At 47.9% G+C, this 22,581-nt stretch overlaps 1 protein-coding gene across 1 annotated transcript; it reads right to left on the bottom strand.

The window, feature by feature from the left end:
• Nucleotides 1-3,211: 3,211 nt before the first annotated feature.
• LOC149285044 (uncharacterized) lies at nt 3,212-22,258 on the bottom strand. The gene is made up of 7 exons (XM_089495934.1): nt 22,058-22,258; nt 19,485-19,544; nt 19,203-19,260; nt 17,882-18,040; nt 11,763-11,867; nt 7,074-7,160; nt 3,212-6,443 (listed from the first exon to the last, which is right to left on the bottom strand). The coding sequence occupies exons 6-7, from the start codon at nt 7,093-7,095 to the stop codon at nt 4,471-4,473; spliced, it is 1,995 nt and encodes a 664-aa protein (XP_089352060.1). The 5' UTR covers nt 7,096-7,160; nt 11,763-11,867; nt 17,882-18,040; nt 19,203-19,260; nt 19,485-19,544; nt 22,058-22,258; the 3' UTR covers nt 3,212-4,470.
• Nucleotides 22,259-22,581: the final 323 nt, after the last annotated feature.

Consider the following 22,581-nt stretch of genomic DNA (forward strand, 5'->3'; position numbering starts at 1 on the left):
AAACCAACCCAAGTGGAGGGGGGCTGATTGCTTCTTTCCCATTGGTCAGCTTCGGGAGAAATTTGCATATTACAAGTAAAGCTGTTTAGGGCCTCAAAAACGACCCTGTGATAAAGAATTGCAACAATACTGGCGCAGTATACATTTAAAAGATGAGGCATTTAGACTCCCAGGGAAACAGAACGATTGATGGCCTTTTTTTTTTCTCACTGTAACCTGAAAGTAATGCCTCTTGTAGGGTATATATACCAAGTGGGCTGGCAATAGCTCTGAGTGGCAGATGTCTTTAAGACCTGCTCTCTAGGCTAAGTCAGGCAGGGAGGCGGGGAGGGTGGCCCACAGCCATGGGGTGGGCTGGAGCTGCCTCCAGGGCCTCGCTGGGGGGGGGGGAGTCCCAGGGGCGGGGCCAAACTGGGGTGGGACTGTGTGGCCCCGCCCCAAACCGGGAAAGACCCTCCCCCAGGCGGGATATGGCAAGCCTATATTCATGGACATGTCTTTTATGATATTTGTTTCTTCAAGTTATTAAACATTTAATAAAAACAATAAAAACATTTTAAAAACACTCTTTAAAAACCCCTAAAAGCAGTCTAAAATGAGTTCTAGAATCCTGTTCTAAAATAGTTAAAACAGACATTTAGAAAGCAGTTCCATAATCACAAAAAGTCAACATGGGTTTCAGAGAAACAAGTCATGCCAGAATAATATGGTCTCCACTTTTTGATAAAAAGCATAACAATAACAATAATAATAATAATAAGCTTTATGTCCTGACAAAAATTCAAAATGACCTGAACAGATTAGAAAGCTGAGACAAAGCTAACAAAATGTAAAGTACTGCACTAAGGGTGGAAAAATGAAATGCACAGATATAGGATTATGGAGGACACCTGCCTGAATGAAATTACATGTGAAAGAGATCTAGGAATCCAGGTAGACCACAAGCTGAACATGAGTCAACAGTGTGATGCGCCAGCTAAAAAGGCCAATGCAATCTTAGGCTGCACCAATAGAAATATAGTTTCTAGATCAAGGGAAGTAATAGTGCCACTCTATTCTGCTCTGGTCAGGCCCCACCTGGAATGTTGTGTCCAGTTCTGGGCACCACAATTCAAAAAGGATGTGGAGAAACTGGAGCTATGTGTCCAAAGGAGGGTGACTAAAATGGTGAAGGGTCTGGAAACCATGAAACCCTATGAGGAAGGACATAGGAAGCTGGGTATGTTTAGCCTGTAGAAAAGAAGGTTAAGAGGTGCTATGACAGCCCTGTTTAAATATTTGAAGGGATGTCATATATTTGAAGGGAGCAAGCTTGTTTTCTGCTGCTCCAGAGACTAGGACCCCATGGAGCAATGGATGTAAGCTCCAGGGAAAGAGATTCCACCTCAACATTAGGAGGAACCTCCTGAGAGTAAGGGCTGTTCGACAGAGGAACACACTGAATCCCTTGGAGATTGTGGTGGGGTCTCCTTCCTTGGAGGTCTTTAAACAGAGTCTGGATGTCCATCAGTTGGATATGCTTTGATTGAGAGTTCCTGCATGGCAGAAAGAGGTTAGACTGGATGGCCCTTCTTGGGGTCCCTTCCAACTCTATGATTCTATGTTGAATTTCATTCTGTTAGCTTTGGCCCAGCTTTCTAGTCTATTCAGGTCATTTTAAATCTTGATCCTGTCCTCTGGAGTATTAGCTACTCCTCCTAGTTTGGTGTCATCTGCAAATTTGATGAGTATGCCTTCTATTCCTTCACCTAAGTCATTGATAAAGATGTTGAATGGCAGACTGCGCCCAGGACAGAGCCCCACTGGACACCCCACTGGTCACTCCTCTCCAGCAGGAAAATGTTTACTATAGTGATGGGAAGAGATGTGCTTTGGCCAAAAAAGGCTATATGTATGGATGTGTGTGTGTGTGTGTGTGTGTGTGTGTATAAATGTTTTATTTTGGGGTTCTGAGGGTGAGAGAAAATGGGGGCTTGAAGGGAAGGAGCGACTGGTTTCAGCTTCCAGGTTTTCTTTGGTTCTTGGTCCAGATGCATCTGCTCTGTAAAGATAGCGCAGTTCGGCACCGCTTTAAGTGCTGTAGCTCCCCTCCTGTGGAATCCTGGGATACATAGTTTTACAAGGCCTTGAGCCTTCTGTCAAAGGCTGCTGGTGCATCACCAAATTACAAATCCCATAATTCCATGGCATGGAGCCAGGGCAGCTAAAGCAGTGTGAAACCGCCTTCTTTTTTCTGCAGTGCAGATTCACTTTGGTTCTCAGCTGTACCCTCACAGGGATCACTATCTACTTTGTAGTAAATATTGTGTTATTTGTGAGAATAAGACTTAGAGTCCATTGGTATTCTCTGTTTTCTATAGGGATCCTCAGATGTAGGGAGTGAAGAATGCCGTTCTGAGGAAGGAGAAAGTTGTGTGAGCTTTGGCCAAAAAGGATCTATCTCTCTATCTCTCTATCTATCTTGTTTTTAATGTTTTATTTGAGGTCCTGAGAGAAAATGGGGTTGTTGGAGGGAGGAAGCGACTGCCATGGCACAATGCTCTGGGAGTCCTGGGATTTGTAGTTTTGTGAGGCACCAGAGCTCTCTCTCTGGCAAAGAAGACCAAATATCTGACAATACTACAAATCCCAGGGTTCCATGGCCTAAAGGGGTGTGTGTGTGTGTATACATATATATATCTGTGTGTGTACACATACACACTCAGACTTTGGCAAAGAAGACCAAATATCCGACAATACTACAAATCCCAGGGTTTCATGGCATAAAGGTGTGTGTGTATGTGTATGTACACACACACGCGCACACAGACACTCAGACTTTGGAGCGTTTTGTGAAGTAAACCTGGTGCCATTTCCTTTTTTCTACAGCCCTGGACCAGTTCTTGAGAGGCAGCAGGGAGGCTTCTTGCGAGGGGAAAAAGGCTATACACACACACACACACACACACACACACACACCATGTGTGTAAAATTATGTACATGCACACACACACACACACACACACACACACACACATAATTATATATACACACATATGTAAAATTATAACTTTGTCCCTTCCTTGGCTGCCTATTTCTGAGGGGTTTGGCCTCTTTCCCAAGGTCTCTTTTTCTCTATTGTTTGAGATTGTTATTTCATAAAACGTAATTTTTTAAACCTTTATTGTCAATAAAATCAAATACAGAAAAACACAGACTTATAAATCCAAATACATTTACAAAAATAACAAATGTTATAATCTCACATACCCATTATTCCAACCCATATTTACAATTGTTTCTGAAGATATTTTATTGTTATCTAGCAAAATATATTTCATATCTTTATTACTTTTTCCTTTCTTCCTTTGTGTAGTTATTTTACGTATCTCTTTACTCCTATGCTATATTAACCTTTGGATTTTCTTAGTAACCTCTTCATTCCCCCCCCCCTTGTTTTATTTTATTACATTTTCATATCTATATATCTATCCTCTCATCACTACTTCTTTCACTATCTCTTCTTTCTCTGTTTGTTTTCTCAAGTATTTAACTACTAAGTCCCAATCTTCCTTTTCCTCAGATTCGTTTTCTTCTCTTCGTTTCCTTGACAGTCTATCAGTATCTCTCATATCTAGTAATTTTCTTAACCATTTCATAAACTTTAATTTAGATGTTTTAAAGAAATAATTAAGGGCACGATCCAAAGCTGGACCATAGAGGTCGTTAATCAATTGACTGACCAATTGACCAACTGATTGACAGGAGCCATCGAAGAGCCGCAGCGCTTTGTCTTCACAACACCCACACCCCTGCGAGGCAGGCCAGGCCAAGGACAGCAGGGCAAGTGGCGATTTTGCCCGGCTGAACGAGGACTGGAGCCTTGACCTCATCCACCCATCTTTCTCTCCAGAGCAGAAGGCGCACATCAAGAGCCATGCGTCCCGCGCCAACTGTGGTGGATTCGCCTTCATCGCCATGAAGGAGAACAGCGCCCGCGGATCGACCTCAGTGGCCAAACTCTTCCTCGCAACCCGACACTATTCGGGAGGAAAGGGACGCTGCACCAGTGAGGTCCATAGTGGCTTCAGTAGGGTCAAGGTCACTCACAGCGTCATTGACTGCCACTTCCTCCAGTTTCACACCATACAGAATCCTTTTTTTTCACTAACGTTAGTCACAAATCATAGAATTATAGAGTTGGAAGAATTTTTAGCATATACGATCTTGTCCTTCTTTCCTTCCAGGGAGGAACCCGGGGGTCGGGGAGGGTCTTCTGGCCGAATTCAGGCAGTTTTCCCCAGAGTTGGGGATCCTACAGGACTCCATTTGGACCCCGAAAAATGCAGGTCAGCAGAAACATCAATTTAATCAGCTATCCAAGTCTCGAAAAGATTGCAAAAAAGACATAAATTCTCAAAAAACAAGCCTTCATTGAGCATTTTTAGATAAGGTATGCCACTTTATTATCCCATTCTATATTCCATGCATTTATAGGGTTTCTCTCGTGTGGGTTCTTTGATGCGAACGTAAATTTCCACTGTGACTGAAGCTCTTCCCACATTCCATGCATTTATATGGTTTCTCCTTTGTGTGGGTTCTTTGATGTGAACGTAAACTTCCACTCTGACTGAAGCTCTTCCCACATTCCATGCATTTATAGGGTTTCTCCCCTGTATGTGTTCTTTGATGTAGACGTAATTTATTACTCAGAGTGAAGGTCTTCCCACATTCCATGCATTGATATGGTTTCTCCCCTGTATGTGTTCTTTGATGATTACGTAGAGTTCCACTCTCACTGAAGCTCTTCCCACATTCCATGCATTTATAGGGTTTCTCCCCTGTGTGGGTTCTTTGATGTAAATGTAGAGTTTCACTTCGATTAAAGCTCTTCCCACATTCCATGCATTTATATGGTTTCTCCCCTGTGTGGGTTCTTTGATGTAAACGTAGATGTCCACTCTGACTGAAGCTCTTCCCACATTCCATGCATTCATATAGTTTCTCCTTTGTGTGGGTTCTTTGATGTATATGTAGACTTCCACTGAGACTGAAGCTCTTTCCACATTCCATGCATTTATATGGTTTCTCCCCTGTGTGGGTTCTTTGATGTTTACGTAGAGTTCCACTGTCACTGAAGCTCTTTCCGCATTCCATGCATTTATATGGTTTCTCTCCTGTGTGGGTTCTTTCATGTGAATGTAGAAGTCCACTCTGACTGAAGCTCTTCCTGCATTGCATGCATTTGTATGGTTTCTCCCCTGTGTGGGTTCTTTGATGTATATGTAGTTGTCCACTCCAACTGAAGCTCTTCCCACATTCCATGCATTTATAAGGTCTTTCTCCTGTGTGGATTCTTTGATGTTTACATAGAGTTCCACTGTCACTGAAGCTCTTCCCACACTCCATGCATTTGTATGGCTTCTCCCCTGTGTGGGATCTTTGATGTAAACGTAGATTTCCACTGTTACTGAAGCTCTTCCCACATTCCATGCATTTATATGGTCTTTGTCCTGTGTGGGTTCTTTGATGTGTATGTAGACTTCCACTCTCACTGAAGCTCTTCCCACATTCCATGCACTTGTATGGCTTCTCCCCTGTGTGGGATCTTTGATGTAAACGTAGATTTCCACTGTTACTGAAGCTCTTCCCACATTCCATGCATTTATATGGTCTTTGTCCTGTGTGGGTTCTTTGATGTGTATGTAGACTTCCATTCTCACTGAAGCACTTCCCACATTCCATGCATTTATATGGTTTTTCTCCTGTGTGGGTTCTTTGATGTTTATGTAGATTTCCACTGTGACTGAAGCTCTTCCCACATTCCATGCATTTGCATGGCTTCTCCCCAGTGTGGCTTCTTTGATGTCTGTGTAGATTTCCACTCTGACTGAAGCTCTTCCCACATTTCATGCATTTATGTGGTTTCTCCCCTGTGTGGGTTCTTTGATGTGAATGTAGAGTTCCACTGAGATTAAAACTCTTCCCACATTCCATGCATTTATATGGCCTTTCTCCTGTGTGGATTCTTTTATGTTTAGATAGAGTTCCACTGTCACTGAAGCTCTTCCCACATTCCATGCAATTGTATGGCTTCTCCCCAGTGTGGCCTCTTTGATGTAAACATAGATTTCCACTCTGACTGAAGCTCTTCCCACATTCCATGCATTCGTATGGTGTCTTTCCCATGGGAACACTGAAGTGTGAGTTCAATTGTGATTTACATTTGCATGTTCTCCCACACACCGGACACTCTTCTTGATCTGAGCTTGAAGTCAGATGTTCAGAAAGTATGGCATCATGAGAGGCAGAGGAGTTGATCTCTTCGTTTTTCCTTTGGTTTCCCCTTTTCCTTTTCAGTTCCTTTTGATTTCCAAACTCTTCTGCTTCCATGAAAGGCTCCATAATTTCCATTGATGTCGCAGGTGGCTCCTCATAGTTTTCTCTCTGCTGCTCATTACCTGCTTCAGGAAAAAGGAAAACCAATTAGGAGCCAAGCACAGAATCAATCTGAATTACTTTATTTTATATTCTCCCCATTACTTTAAACATGATTTACTTCGCTTTGGAATATGAGACTCTCTCAGCTAAGAAACCATCTATTCCATTCTGGTCAATTTCCCCTTTAGCTCCAATAGACTCAGATGTTCATTCTCATGTTATACAAGAGAAGTTTCAAGTTCCAGACGCTTCTGAGAAGCAAAAGGAAACTCAACAGGTCTTGCAAGACTAGAGGAAGAAGACTCCCTGAAATGAGAAAACGAACTTCCTAGTGTCAGTCTCTTCTATCTGACAGAAAAGGGAAGGAGAACCAAGGCCAAGACTAGGGACTTTATCCTGCTGAGGGCAGTTTTACAAGTATGAATTACACTAAAACCTGGGGACAAACTGAGCATGGAATGTGGGAAATGTTTGAGTTGGCCTGAAGAACGATATTGCTATCCATGCCTTTGTCTTGCGCCAGAGGTCACTGGGTACGGCCGGCCCAAGAGAACCATTCACAATCCACCCATGGGTCAGAGACCTTCCCCAGGCCCTCTGCCCCTTCATCCCCAGAGAGGAGGACATCTCTTGACTAAGATCTAGGCAGGTACCTGCAGCTCCTTCTCCTTCCATGGAGCCCTAGTCAAAGGGGTCTCCTCCTCCTTCCAGACGGGAGATGAGATCCGGTTTGGGATCTTCTGCCAAAGAAAAGAGACAGAGAATACATAGACCTTGTTGTTATGGATGTTCTATTGACATATCCTGCCTTTCTCCCAATATAGGGACTCAAGTGGTGAACAGCAATCTTAAAACATTCCCTATGTGGTCCTCCAAAGGTGCTCCCTAAAACTCTGACTTAACTGCTCCGCTTCCCGATTTCTTCCATGGCGCCAAGGAAATGCCAAGAAAGAGGCAAGGCATTAGAGGACTGGTCCTGCCATTAGTCCAGTGGGACACCATTCCAGATGTTGAGTGGAGACAGATGTGTGTCTTGTGTGTTGTGGCCTGCCTTGCGCTCCCTCAGCCAGTCCAGGTCCTACAGAAGGAATGGGAGCGGGGCCATCTTGGCGGTCAGGACAATGGCTGGGGCTGGATGTGCGCAGGATGTGGGTGCGATTTCATGGAGAAGGGCAGATGGAAAGAATGGGCAGAAGTAATCTCAGAGCCATTGGCAATAATCTTTGAGGACTCCTGGAGACATCCCAGCACATTGAAGGAGGGTCAATGTTGTCTCCATCTTCAAAAAGGGGAACGAAAGAGGATCCAAAGTATTACCTACCGATTAGCCTGACATCAATGCCAGGGACTATTCAACAGAGAGGCTTCCTGAGGAGAAGGGTCTGGAAACCATGAAGCCCTAATGAGGAGAGACTGAGGGAATGGCTGTCTATGTTTAGACTGGAGAAGAGAAGGTTAAGTGACATGATAGTCCTGTTTAAGGATTTGAAGCTGTCTCCTATTGAAGAAGGAGCAAGTTTGTTTTCTGCTGCTCCAGAGTATAGGATCTAGAGCAATGGATTCAAGCTACAGGAGTTTGGACTGCATGACCCCTGAGTGGTCTCTAAGGGGAGAAGTCCATGGGGCAGAGAGGAAGGGGTCTTGGGGGCCCCCTTTTTCTTTCTCTCTCTCGGGGTCAGTTCCCTTTCTCTAAGGCCAACCTGGGACTGAGAGGGGCCAGAAGGAGAAGGCCATAGGGCAGAGAGGAAGGGGTCTTGGGGGCCCCCCTCTTTCTTTTTCTCTCTCTTGGGGGTCAGTTCCCTTTCTCTAAGGCCATGGGACTGAGAGGGGCCAGAGGGAGAAGGCCATGAGGCAGAGAGGAGGGGGTCTTGGCGTCCCCCTCTTTCTTTCTCTCTCTCTTGGGGGTCAGTTCCCTTTCTCTATGGCTAGGGATGCCCCCACGACAATTCCGCTTTTTTGGCCCCCCTGCTTGCCCTGGTCCAGTTCCCCCCCAACCCCGGCCTTTGTCCCACCTCCGGGCCAGCCCCTCTCATGCGACCATTGCCGCGGCCGCTAATGCGGCTGGCCGCCAACCCACCTCCTCCTCTTCTTGGGCAGCACCGCCCTCCTGCTCCTGGGCAGCGCCGCCTTCCTCCTCCTCGCAGCGCTGCCGCACCACCCACGGCGGGGCTTTGCCGCCCGCGCACGGGGCTATGACAGAGGAGCTTGTCCCCTTGGGCCAGCCTGCCATTGGCCAGCTGGCCAAAGGGGACGGGCTCCTTTTCCCTTGCACGTGCCGCCCCAGCCGTAGCATGGGCCAGCGGCAGCGCACGCACATTCTCCACATGCGCGCCCTCGCGCGGGGCTTCCCAAGGAGCCCTTGCGCCGAGGAGGAGGATGAAGAGCTGGAGGAGGTGTAAAGGTGAGTCAGGGCCCATTTCAGGTCTGCCTTGGGGTTTTTATTAAATTAATTTTTAAAAATATAAAATACTTATTTTTTGTTTTTTTATTTTATTAATTTTTATTATTGCTTGTTTTTATTTTATTGCATTTATTTTTATTATTGCTTGTTTTTAATTTATTTTATTGACTTTTATTATTGCTTGTTTTTATTTTATTTCATTAATTTTTATTTGCTTGTTTTTATTTTATTTTATTAATTTTTATTATTGTTTTTCATTTCATTTTATTAATTTTTACTGTTGCTTGTTTTTTTATTTTATTACATTAATTTTTATTTTACACACACACACACACACACACACCCCTGCCTTGTTGTTTTTTCCCCATTATTTTTTATTATTAAATATATGCAAGTGCATTTCTGTGTATTTATGGTGCTTTGAATGCTAAAAAGTCTGCCGTTCTTGGACAATTATAGAGATGATGATGATGGTGATATTGATATCAACAAGCCTCTGAGGCATGGCCAGTGTAACTTGCTGTGATTTTTACAAACTCATGCGCAGTGAAGAAAAACCACAGTCCCTTGACCAAGTACACCCTTCTGAGAAGTACAGTTGAACCTGAGGGCAAGTACATTTCTGCCATCTGTCTAGGAATGATGCGAAAATGTCCTCCATTTTGATCATGCCTAAAAAACATGCATTTATATTAACATTTTTTAAAAACCCTCCAATTTTTTTGTGTGTCCTTCATTTTTAAACAATGTGTCCTACATTTGAAAATGTTGCCCTACATTTGTCCCGGTTTGGAGGTCCTGACTTATGGCAACCCTATCTAAGGCCAACCTGGGACTGAGAGGGGCCAGAGGGAGAAGGCCATGGGGCAGAGAGGAAGGGGTCTTGGGGGTCCCCTATTTCTCTCTCTCTCTTGGGGTCAGTTCTCTTTCTCTAAGGCCAACCTGGGACTGAGAGGGGCCAGAGGGAGAATGCCATAGGGCAGAGAGGAAGGGATCTTGGGGGTCCCCTCTTTCTTTCTCTCTCTCTCCTCGGGTCAATTCCCTTTCTCTAAGGCCAACCTGGGACTGATTGGGGCCACAGGGAGATGGCCATGGGGCAGAGAGGAAGGGGTCTTGGAGGTCCCCATCTTTCTCTCTCTCTCTTGGGGTCAGTTCCCTTTCTCTAAGGCCAACCTGGGACTGAGAGGGGCCAGAGGAAGAAGGCCATGGGGCAGAGAGGAAGGGGTCTTGGGGGTCCCTCTCTTTCTCTCTCTCTTGGGGTTCAGTTCCCTTTTTCTAAGGTGAACCTGGGACTGAGAGGGGCCAGAGGAAGAAGGCCATGAGGCAGAGAGGAAGGGGTCTTGGGGGTCCCCCTATTCCTTTCTCACTCTCTCTTGGGGGTCAGTTCCCTTTCTCTAAGGCCAACCTGGGACTGAGAGGGGCCAGAGGGAGAAGGCCATGGGGCAGAGAGGAAGGGATCTTGGGGGTCCCCCTCTTTCTCTCTCTCTCTTCAGGGTCAGTTCCCTTTCTCTAAGGCCAACCTGGGACTGAGAGGGGCCAAAGGGAGAAGGCCATAGGGCAGAGAGGAAGGGGTCTTGGGGGTCCCGCTCTTTCTTTCTCTCTCTCTTGGGGGTCAGTTCCCTTTCTCTAAGGCCAACCTGGGACTGAGAGGGGCCAGAGGGAGATGGCCATGGGGCAGTGAATCACAGAATCATAGAGCTGGAAGAGACCACAAGGGCCATACAGTCCAAGCCCGTGCCATGCAGGAAATCTCTATCAAAGCATACCCAACAGATGGCCATCCAACCTCTGTTTAAAGACGTCTAAAGAAGGAGACTCCACCACAATTTCTGAGGAAAGAATGTTTTCCACTGTCGGACAGCCCTTACTGTCAGGAAGTTCTTCCTAATGTTGAGCTGGAATCTCTTTTCCTGGAGCTTGCATCCATTGCTCCATTGGGTCCTGTTCTCTGGAGCAGCAGAAAACAAGCTTGCTCCCTCCTCAACATGACAACCCTTCAGATATTTAAACAGGGCTATCATATCACCTCTTAACCTTCTCTTCTCCAGCCTAAACTTCCCCAGCTCCCTAAGTCGTTCCTCATAGGGCTTCATGGGTTTCTAGACCTTTCACCATTTTAGTCGCCCTCCTTTGGACACATGGCTCCAGTTTCTCCACATCCTTTTTGAATTGTGCCGCCCAGAACTGGAAACAATATTCCAGGTGGGGCCTGACCAAAGCAGAATATAGTGGCACTATTACTTCCCTTGATCTAGACCTGTGATGGTGAACCTTTTACAGACCGAGTGCCCAAATTGCAACCTAGGCCCCACTTATTTCTTGCAAAGTGCCACGTCCCTCTGGCTTTCTAGTAAGAAACTTTGACAAACTCTGTGCTAGGGCGACAGCATGTGTGCCCACAGAGAGGGCTCTGAGTGCCACCTCTGGCATGTGTGCCATAGGTTCGCCATCACTGATCTAGACACTGTACTTCTACTGATGCAACCTAAAATTGTATTGGCCTTGTTAGCTGCCGCATCACACTGTTGACTCATGTTCGATCTGTGGTCTACTTGGACTCCTTGATCCCTTTCACATGTATAAGTTTATTGTTCAGCCAGCTGTGCCCCATAAACCTATATCCATGCATTTCATTTTTCTGCCCTAAGTGGAGTACCTTACATTTCTCCCTGTTGAAGTTCATTTTGTTAGGTCATTTTGAATCTTGATCCTGTGCTCTGGAGTATTAGCTACTCTTCCTAATTTGGTGTCATCTGCAAATTTGATGTGTATGCCCCCAATTCTGTCCTCCAAGTCATTGATAAAGATGTGGAATAGCCCTGGGCCCAGGACAGAGCCCTACTGGACACCCCACTGGTCACTTCTCCCCAGGATGAAAAGGAACCATTGCTGAGCACCCTTTGGGTCCCCCTCTTTCCTTCCCTCTTGGGTTCTCAGTTACCTTTCTCTAGGGACTGTTCTTCCTCCATCTTCCCTCGGAGCTCCTTCTCCTTTGCCATTCTCTGATGTCCGAATGCGCAGCTCCTCTTCCTTTCTTTGGGGTTTCCTAAGGGGAGGAAGAAGGGAAGGGGGCAGGTCAGGCTCTGCTTCCCCAAAAGTCCCTCCAGAGAGGAGAAGGGGCCCCAGCGCCCAGATGGAACCCTCAAAGGAGGCTGGGAAAGGGCCCCCCTCCTTCCTGCTGGACCATGGGACCCAGTGGGACCCCCCTGTCTGAGCCCTCTTCTGACCCTGGATCTATTTGGGGGTGCAGGGGTTTCCCCTTCCCAAAGAACCCCCTTGACACATTGGGAGCCAAGCAGCCCCTTCCCTGCCCCCCATGAACCAGGGGGAGCCAAAGCGGGTCCAGGGGCATCTGCCCATGGAGAAGGGGGCTCTCCTAGAGACTCTGGGAGGCTGCAGTTTTGGGGGCCCTTAGGACTTTCCAGCCCAGTTCCCTGAACTCTGATGCTAGAGATGTCTTTTGGAGAATCCTCAATCCCTCCAAGTAGCTCCAGATCCCAGGATCCAGGAGGAAGAAGCACTAAGACATCCCCCTGTCTCTGCACCAAGCTCCAGGGATTCTGGGGATGAGTCTGAGAGGAAGGAGTCCTGAGTGGAAGAGCAATGCTTCCTCTTCAGGGATGAAGGCAACACCCAGAATCCCCCATTTAGAGCCATTTTGACCAAGGGATTCTTGGGGGTGGAGTCCGAGAGGAAGCCATCCTGAATGGATGAGCAATGCCTCCTCTTCAGGGATGAAGACAACACCCAGAATCCCCTCTTTAGAGCCATTCTGACCAGGGGATTCTGGGGGATGCAGTCAGAGAGGAAGGGGTCCTGAGTGGAGGAGCAATGCCTCCTCTTCAGGGATGAAGACAACACTCAGAATCCCCTCTTTAGAGCCATTCTGACCAGGGGATTCTGGGGGATGCACTCTGAGAGGAGGCCTCTTCCTTCCTTTGGGACATTCATAGTCCGCTGTCCATATTCAGCCCCCTCCAAACGTCCAAGGTCTCTTTCTGGGAAGGGTCGCCTATCCCATCATCCCCCAAAGGCCCAGAAGAGGGAGGCGGGAGGCAGGGCCCACTCACTCTCCCTTAATGGCCCACTCAGATCCTGGCCCTCTCTCCCTATTCAGCCCCCTCCCTCCCTCCCTTTCCCCAGATGCCACTTTCCAAGGCAAGGTCCCTCTGGTTCTGGAGGGCCAGCTGCTCTTCTTCCTTCCAAAGGCTGCCTTTGTCTGCAAACCAGGAAAGGAGAAGGGAAGCCCAGGGCGAAAGGGAGGCGGCAGCTGTATCGTTATCATTGCTATTACCCTCCAAACTCAGCCCCCGTCCTTCCCCCAAATGTTGGAGGACTTTTTATGGGAGTGATCTCCTATCCCATCATCCCCAAAGGCCCAGAGGAAGAGGGAAAGGCCCACTCACCTCCTCCTCCTCCTCCTCCTCCTCCTCCTCCTCGGAGCACCGGAAGCCGAGCCCCCTCCCTCCCACTTCCGCCAGGCAGCGATTTCGGCACAAAGGAGGAGGAAAGGGGCGGAGCCAGAGCCCAAAGGACACTCCACTTCCGCCCGGCCCTAAAATGCCGTCCAACCCTAGAGAGGAGGCTTGGAGGAGGACTCTGAGGGAAAGGCAAAAGCCCCGCCCAGAAAATGGGCTCCAAAAAGATAGAGATTAGAGAGAGATTAATGAGAAAGATCTGGGTCTACATTTATGTCTATAAAATTATACGCACCCAAACTCTGCCCCTGTACTTTATACACTTTTACACACACACACACACACACACTTATATATATTTATATACACACACATACACACACACATATATATGTATACACATACACACACACACACACACATATATATATATACACACACATACACACACACACATATATATACACACACACACACAAATGCATAGACAAAAGTGTATAGAAGCAGAGGGAGGCCCAGTGTCGAGGGGTTTTCCTGGCTTAGAGAGCAGGGAGAACTCACCTTCTGCCACTGCAGTGTTTCCCAGAATCCCCTCCTCCACGATCGTGGCATGGCTGCTGCAGGGGATTCTGGGAAAAGCTGCAGTAGCCCAAGAAAACCCAAAGTTTTCAAAGCCCTCAAGCGACAAGCTTCTTATTTATTATTATTTTTAAACAGTTACAGATTTAAAGTCTTATAATGAACAATACACTGTTTGGATTTCATAGGATCCTAGAGTTGGAAGAGGCCTCAAGAAGGGCCCTGATCCAGTCCAAGCCCCATCTTCTTCTGCCATGCAGGAACTCTCCATCAAAGCAGCCCCATTGACAGATGAACATCCAGCCTCTGCTTAAAGACAGCCTCCAAAGAAGGAGACTCTATTACGCTCCAAGGCAATGTCTTCCAGTGCCAAACAGCCCTTACTCTCAGGAAGTTCCTCCTAGAGTTTCAGAGGGACTCTCTTTTCCTGGAGCTTGCCATTGACTGACACATGAACCGGACCTTGACATTTGCACCCAGATCTCTGGAAGGACTCTCTGCTCATCATGTTGGTGGACACTTTCACTGTCCGCTCGTTGTGGCCAGACCTCTCTGAGGCCGTGGCAGTCCACGTGGGGGGCTCTGTTGCCACTGGCCTGAACCCAGGATTCCAGAGCCACCAGCAGCCAGCCTTCTGGGTTGCCATAATTGTCCACTAAAACCTGGGACAAAATGTGGAACAAAATATAGACCAAACTGTAGGACAACTGCAGGATAAAACTCAGCCCAAAATGTAGGACATTTAAGGGAAATTGAGGACCTTACATGTCCTGCATTTTGGGCTGAGTTTTGTCCTGCAGTTGTCATACAGTTTGGTCTACAATTTGTCCTACATTTTGTCACAGGTTTTAGTGGACAATTATGGCAACCTGCCTGGAGCCTCAGCCCAGGAGGCTGACAAGACGAAAGACCTACTGGAAAGGCCACTTTGGGAAGTCAGTCCTCTTCAGATGGAGGAGGGCAGACTGCCAAATGGAAGACCCTCCATTCAGCTTCTAGGAGGCAGTTTTTAGCCACAATACAAAGGCAGGAGGGGGAATGGTCAGTGTACCCAGAAGACCCATGGACCACCTTGGACAGCTTCAGGGGAAGCAAGAGGAAGGAAACTGATTTTGGCCCTTGGCCTCCCGGAGGATTCTATGTATTCCTGCATGGCAGAAGAATGGGAAGGACTGGATGGCCCTTGGGGTTCCCTTCCATCTCAAGGACTCCATGTATTCCTGCATGGCAGAAGAATGGGAAGGACTGGATGGCCCTTGGGGTTCCCTTCCATCTCAAGGACTCCATGTATTCCTGCATGGCAGAAGAAGCGGATGGACTGGATGGACCTTGGGTATCAGTTCGATCTCTAGGACTCTAAGTATTCCTGCATGGCAGAAGAAGGGGATGGACTGGATGGCCTTTGGGGTTCCCTTCTATCTCTAGGACTCTATGTATTCCTGCATGGCAGAAGAAGGGATGGACTGGATTGCCCTTGGGGATCCCTTCCATCTCTAGCACCAGCCATCCAGTCCATCCCCTTCTTCTACCAGGCAGCAATACATAGGATCAGGAGGATGGGGTGGATCCCCAAGGGCCACCCAGTCCTCCCCCTTCTTCTGCCATGCAGGAATATATAGGATCAAGAAGATGGAAGGGGCCCCTAAGGGCCATCCAGTGAAGCCCCTTCTTCTGCCATGCAAGAATACATAGGATCAGAAAGATGGAAGGGACCCCCAAGGGCCATCCAGTCCATCCACTTCTTCTGCCAGGCAGGAATACATAGGATAAAGAAGATGGAATGGACCCGCAAGGGCCACCCATTCCTTCCCTTTCTTCTGCCATGCAGGAATACATAGGATCAGGAAGATGGAATGGACCCACAAAGGCCACCCAGTCTTTCCCCTTCTTCTGCCATGCAGGAATACATAGGATCAGGAAGATTGAAGGGACCCCAAGGGCCATCCAGTCCAGCCCCTTCTTCTGCCATGCAGGAACACATAGGATCTGAGAGAAGGAAGGGAACTCCAAGGGCCATCCAGTCCAGCCCCTTCTTCTGTCAGGCAGGAACACATAGGATCCGAGAGAGGGAAGGGACCCCCAAGGGCCATCCAGTCCAGCCCCTATTTCCATCATGCAGGAATACATAGAGCTCAGGAGATGGAAGGGAACACCAAGGGCCATCCAGTCCACCGCCTTCTTCTGCCATGCAGGAATACATAGGATCAGGACGATGGAATGGACCCCCAAGGGCCATCCAGTCCAGCCCCTTCTTAGGCCATGCAAGAATACATAGGATCAGGAAGATGGAATGGATACCCAAGGGCCATCCAATCCAGCCCCTTCTTCTGCCATGGAAGAATACATAGGGTCCTAGAGATGGAAGGGAACCCCAAGGGCCATCCAGTCCATCCTCTTATTCTGCCATGCAGGAATACATACAGTCCTAGAGATGGAAGGGAACCCCAAGGGCCATCCAGTCCATCCCCTTCTTCTGCCATGCAGGAATACATAGAGTACGAGGGATGGAAGGGAACCCCAGGGCCATCCAGTCAATTCCCTTCTTCTGCCATGCAGAAATACATAGGGTCCTAGAGATAAAAGGGAACCCCAATGTCCATCCTGTCCACCCCCTTCTTTTGTCACGCAAGAATACATAAGAGTCCTAGAGATGGAAGGGAACCCCAAGGGCCATCCAGTCCATCCTTTTCTTCTGCCATGCAGGAATACAGAGGGTCCTAGAGATGGAAGGGAACCCCAAGGGCCATTCAGTCCATCCCCTTCTTCTACCATGCAGGAATAGAGATGGAAGGGAACTCCAAGGGCCATCCAGTCCATCCTCTTCTTCTGCCATGCAGGAATACATAGCATCCTAGAGATGGAAGGGAACCCCAAGGGCCATCCAGTCCAGCCCCTTCTTCTGCCATGCAGGAATACATAGGATCCTGGAGAGAGAAGGGACCCCAAGGGATATACAGTCCAGCCCCTTCTTCTGCCATGCAGGAATACAAAGAGTCCTAGAGACAAGGGCCATCCAGTCCATCCCCTTCTTCTACCATGCAGGAATACATAGAGATGGAAGGGAACCCCAAGGGCCATCCAGTCCATCCTCTTCTTCTGCCATGGAGGAATTCATAGAGTCCTAGAGCTCGAAGGGACCCTCAAGGGCCATCCAGTCCAGCCCCTTTTTCTGCCATGCAGGAATACAAAGAGTCCTAGAGACAAGGGCCATCCAGTCCTTCCCCTTCTTCTGCCATGGAGGAATTCATAGAGTCCTAGAGATAAAAGGGAACCCCAAGGGCCATCCAGTCCATCCCCTTCTTCTGCCATGCAGGAATACATAATGTCCTAGAGATGGAAGGGAACCCCAAGGGAACCCCAAGGGAACCCCAAGGGAACTCCAGTCCTTCCCCTTCTTCTGCAGGTTCTTAATTAATCAACATAGATAAACACCCATCATACAATACAATACACATAACAAAGATAATTACAACAAATAACACTTAGTGATAATCAAAATTATGAGTTATCTTATTATTCCTCCTTCCAAGATGCTCTAAAAGACCAGATCTCTTAGGCCCGTTACACACGGGCTCTTTTGGCGCCTCCGTCACGTGCTAGGGGTGGGCCGGGACCTAGTGTCCATACCGGACTGACCCCTAGCACGTGACGGGGGCATAAAGATGGCGGTGCCCTATACACACGGGCGCCGCCATCTTTACGTGCTGGACGCGTTGCATCCGCACGTGTCGCCCCGGAAATGACGCCGCAAATGCGCCCCTTGTGCTTTGCGGTGTCTTTTCCGTGGCGCGAGAAAGAGCGCGATTTCTATGCTCATTCTCGGCAACGTCCGGGAGCCTCGCGGTGTGGCCGCTACGGCTCCCGGACGCTGAAACCGGCGGTGGAGCCAGACCGCTGCTTTCAGGTGGTATGTAACCTGCCTTAGTTTACAAAAAAGGTTCTAGAGAAAAAAGAAAACTTACATATTGATATATTGATATAATTGTCTACATGTAAGCAGTATGTCTGAATTAAGAATAAATAACATATAGTTTACTATCTGTTGGAAGATGAAAATACCCACCTGGCTGCTTCACGGAAACATAGTGTGACCTGGGCTTAGGTCCCCTCAGCCAAGTACAGCCGAGGAAAAGTTGTGTATAGTACTCTTTCTATATTAAAGAAATGTTGGTCTGTTCTTCCAGTTCATAGTGAAATATCCTTCATCAGTTTCGACAAGCAGCTGGAAAGGAAGATATGTATTCACTTCATAATAATAATAACAACAACAAAACAACAACTATAGTCATTTATATACTGGCTAATCAGTGTCTAAGCGGCTTACAACTGTAAGCTAATTGATCCCAACCATCTGGGTACTCATTTTAGCGACCCAGTGTAATAAAACTGTGCCCCATATCTCAACAGAAGACAGAAATCCACAGCAACTCTGAATCAACAACCAAAAAGGAGATAGGGATCCCTTTGCATACTCATTTTCCAGGCGAACACAGGCATGTCTTGTACTACATGGCAAATCAACATGCGCTTTTTTGAATTTATATATCTTTTGAATATTTTCAAGACGTGGATGATAAGAAACCCATAATATATGAAGGCAGGTACCCTAAAAGAGAGTCTGTCTATGATACATAGGGACCCTTAAAATGCCCAGGCTGAGAGATGGAAATGAAAGACTCTTCCATGAGCCAGCAAACTGATCCTTAGCTTTCATACAGCATTTTAGGATACATCCCCACTATAGAAATCAATCACAATAAGCCATTGGTCCCAAACTCCAAGACAGAGGGGACCTAGTTTTTACCACCTGCGACTGTCTAATTCACAGACCTGCAAAATAGTCAAAGGAATCTAAGATGACTTTTAGTTCTTTAAAGGAGCTGTAAAGTTGTTCTAAAAGTAATAGTATAGACCCTCCGCTGCACTTAAAGGTACAATACTTACTTATTATTGATTATTGTGTACCTTCAAGTTGTTGTCCACCTCATGGAGGCCTTAAAGCAAACCTCTCCTGCGGTTTGCTTGGCAAGATTTGCTCAGAGGAGGTTTGCCATGGCTTTCTGCTGAGGAGAAAGCTGAGAGAGTGTGACTTGCCTGAAGTCACCCACACTTCTATCCAGGAAGAATCTCAACATGCCCTCCATTTTGAGCATGCGTGGGAAGCACGAATTTATATTGTTTTTTTTTAATTAATGCTTTTGTCCTCCATTTTTCTCAAATGCCCTACAATTTGTCCTACATTTTGTGCTGGTTTTGTGGAAGGGAATCATGGCAACCCTATTCCAAGTCTGTTTCTCCTGCCTATTTGGAGCAATGGGATGGAATCAACCCATGATGTTTCCACCTCCATTGAGGCACATCTTTCCTTCAGAGCAGACTCTTACCTCCGTTGGTGGCAGATGAGGAACCTTTGTGTCCGGGGCACTTCAGAGGCGCTCTGTCCTTCAGTTGAATGAATGAAGTAGAATAAAAACAGGTCAGTCACGTAGGCCCACCACAGTTACTCTTTTTGGAGACACTAATTAAATTACAATTGTATCTTTTATCTCTCAGTATTTTCCCCCCACTAAAAGTGTTTAGGGCTGAAGGGTGGGGTATACATATCATAAAATAATAATAATAATAATAATAATAATAATAGTAATAATAATTATTATTATATGTACCTGCAATAGTTTTGCAAGGAAGGATGTTTTTGTATCTTTATTCTCATGCTGACCCTCGACCTTATAGAAAAACAAAATAATAATAATGATAATAATGATGATGATTATGAAGATGGAAAAACATTTCTCTACATGTAAGGCAGTATATCTGGATTAAGAATAAATCCCATATACTTTACATACATATTGATTAGCCCTTAGGCCATATCAAAATAACACAAAGCAGATAAAACACACTATAAAATTCTATAGAAGGTCTATAGAAATTTAAAAAGCTAAATATACTATCTGGATGAGAAAAAGATTTTTATACTTATTCTTTCTATCGTAAAAGAAAACCTTGTTTGCTCCTCTAAATGGCTGTATTTCACAACAAAATACACAGCCTCCGTTTGAACAATTAACTGGAAAGGAAGATATGTATTCATTTAATAATAATAATAATAATAGAACAACTATAGTCATTTATCTATTGCTTGATACTGCCTAAGCTAATTGCCCCCAACAATCTGGGTGCTCATTTTAGCAACTTCCTTTGGAGGATGCAAGCCTGAGTCAAGCTTGAGCCCTTTTTCTGGTCTTGAACTCGCAACCCTGTGGTTTTGAGTGAGTGGCTGCAGGACAGACATTGAACCACTGGGCCTCCAGGGCTCCCCTCAATGCAGGACAAAAGCCAAGTCCCTCTGAACATATCTGAATGTCTTATCAGATGCGATTCCTTTCTATGGGGGCCCCTTCCATGGGGCTTCCGCAGTGAGTCCAAAGTGACCCCTCATTTTGGTAAAATGGGGGGGGGGGAGGGAATTCACAGAATTCGCTTTCAAGCTCAATTTGATGTCACTTCGAATTAGTCTGGTGTGGAAATCCACTCCTATGTCACCCCCCTTGGCCCCCTGCGTCCTGCTCCTTCATCCCCCTCCTCCTCCTTCATGCCATCTGGTCCTCTCTGCCACCGTGAGACCTATCCCATCATCCCCTGCCTTCTTCTGCATCCGATCCCTGGCCCCAGTAACCCTCTCCGACCTATCCCATCATCCCCTGTCTTCTCCTGCATCCGATCCCTGGCCCCAGTGACCCCCTGCCACAAATCTCATCATCCCCCAAGTGCTCCTGCGTCCGATCCTGGCCCCGGTGACCCCCTGCCACAAATCCCATCATCCCCCAGTGCTCCTGCATCCCGATTCTGGCCCCGGTGATCCCCTGCCACAAATCCCATCATCCCCCAGTGCTCCTGCATCCCGATCCTGGCCCCGGTCACCCCCTGCCACAAATCCTATCATCCCCCAGTGCCCCTACATCCCATCCTGGCCCCAGTGACCCTCTGCCACAAATTCCATCATCCCCGAGTGCTCCTGCATCTGATCCTGCCTCCTGTGACCCCCTGCCACAAGCCCCATGATCCCCAGAGTCCTCCTGCATCCAATCCTGGCCCTGGTGACCCTCTGCCACAAATCCCATCATCCCCAGAGTCCTCCTGCGTCCGATCCTGGCCCCGGTGACCCCCTGCCACAAATCCCATCATCCCCAGAGTCCTCCTGCGTCTGATCCTGGTCCCGGTGACCCCCTGTCTCAAATCCCATCATCCCCAGAGTGCTTCTGCATCCCATCCTGGCCCCAGTGACCCCCTGCCTCAAATCCCATCATCCCCAGAGTCCTCCTGCGTCTGATCCTGGTCCTGGTGACCCCCTGCCACAAATCCCATCATCCCCAGAGTGCTCCTGCATCCCATCCTGGCCCCAGTGACCCCCTGCCTCAAATCCCATCATCCCCAGAGTCCTCCTGCGTCTGATCCTGGTCCCGGTGACCCCCTGTCTCAAATCCCATCATCCCCAGAGTGCTCCTGCATCCCATCCTGGCCCCAGTGACCCCCTGCCTCAAATCCCATCATCCCCAGAGTCCTCCTGCGTCTGATCCTGGTCCTGGTGACCCCCTGTCTCAAATCCCATCATCCCCAGAGTGCTCCTGCATCCCATCCTGGCCCCAGTGACCCCCTGCCTCAAATCCCATCATCCCCAGAGTCCTCCTGCGTCTGATCCTGGTCCCGGTGACCCCCTGTCTCAAATCCCATCATCCCCAGAGTGCTCCTGCATCCCATCCTGGCCCCAGTGACCCCCTGCCTCAAATCCCATCATCCCCAGAGTCCTCCTGCGTCTGATCCTGGTCCTGGTGACCCCCTGTCTCAAATCCCATCATCCCCAGAGTGCTCCTGCATCCCATCCTGGCCCCAGTGACCCCCTGCCTCAAATCCCATCATCCCCAGAGTCCTCCTGCGTCTGATCCTGGTCCTGGTGACCCCCTGTCTCAAATCCCATCATCCCCAGAGTGCTCCTGCATCCCATCCTGGCCCCAGTGACCCCCTGCCTCAAATCCCATCATCCCCAGAGTCCTCCTGCGTCTGATCCTGGTCCCGGTGACCCCCTGTCTCAAATCCCATCATCCCCAGAGTGCTCCTGCATCCCATCCTGGCCCCAGTGACCCCCTGTCTCAAATCCCATCATCCCCAGAGTGCTCCTGCATCCGATCCTGGCCCCGGTGACCCCCTTCCACAAATCCCATCATCCCCGAGTGCTTACTGAATTTTAGGGAGCCTTCCTCTTCTTGGCCTTTCCCTCCTTGTCCTGAGGGCCCCTCTTCTGCTGCGAAGGAAGGCAGGGATGCAGTCTGGTCCCTGGCTCCACCATTCTCCTCCTGGGGCCACAGAGGGCCTACTATCACTAGGCCGCAAGGGGTTCTTTTCTGACCAACTGCCTTCCTCAGCAGCCAAGAATGTGGAAACTAGGGCTGCACTGCGCATGCGCGTCAACCCGCCCCTCCCCCTTTCGCGCCTGTGGGTTGCGTGCGCATGCGTCCTAGCTGTTTGGGAGGGTTGATGGCCAGGCCTCTACTCTGCCCTTTAAGGGGGTTTTCTTGGACTTCAGCTCCCAGAAACCCAGGACGTTGGCCAGCATGGCAGAGGCTTCTGGGAGCTGGAGTCCAAAAAAGTCTCTGAAAGGGCACAGTTGGGGAACCTTAAACACACAGTAAAATAATCATAATAATAATAGTAAATAAAACTGTCCTCACAAAGGCAAAAGACTACATCCCCCAGCATGCTCTC

Source organism: Sceloporus occidentalis, unplaced genomic scaffold (assembly GCF_023333645.1).
Source record: "Sceloporus occidentalis isolate IW3139 unplaced genomic scaffold, rSceOcc1.0.p SCAF_86, whole genome shotgun sequence".
Lineage (NCBI taxonomy): Eukaryota > Metazoa > Chordata > Lepidosauria > Squamata > Phrynosomatidae > Sceloporus > Sceloporus occidentalis.

Excerpts from the sequence above, each read along its gene's own strand:
- LOC149285044 (XM_089495934.1), bottom strand. The coding sequence starts at position 7,095 with ATGGAAGGAGAAGGAGCTGCAG. Across the intron at positions 6,444-7,073 it reads GGAAGGAGAAGGAGCTGCAG|CAGGTAATGAGCAGCAGAGA; the intron begins GTACCTGCCTAG and ends TTTTTCCTGAAG.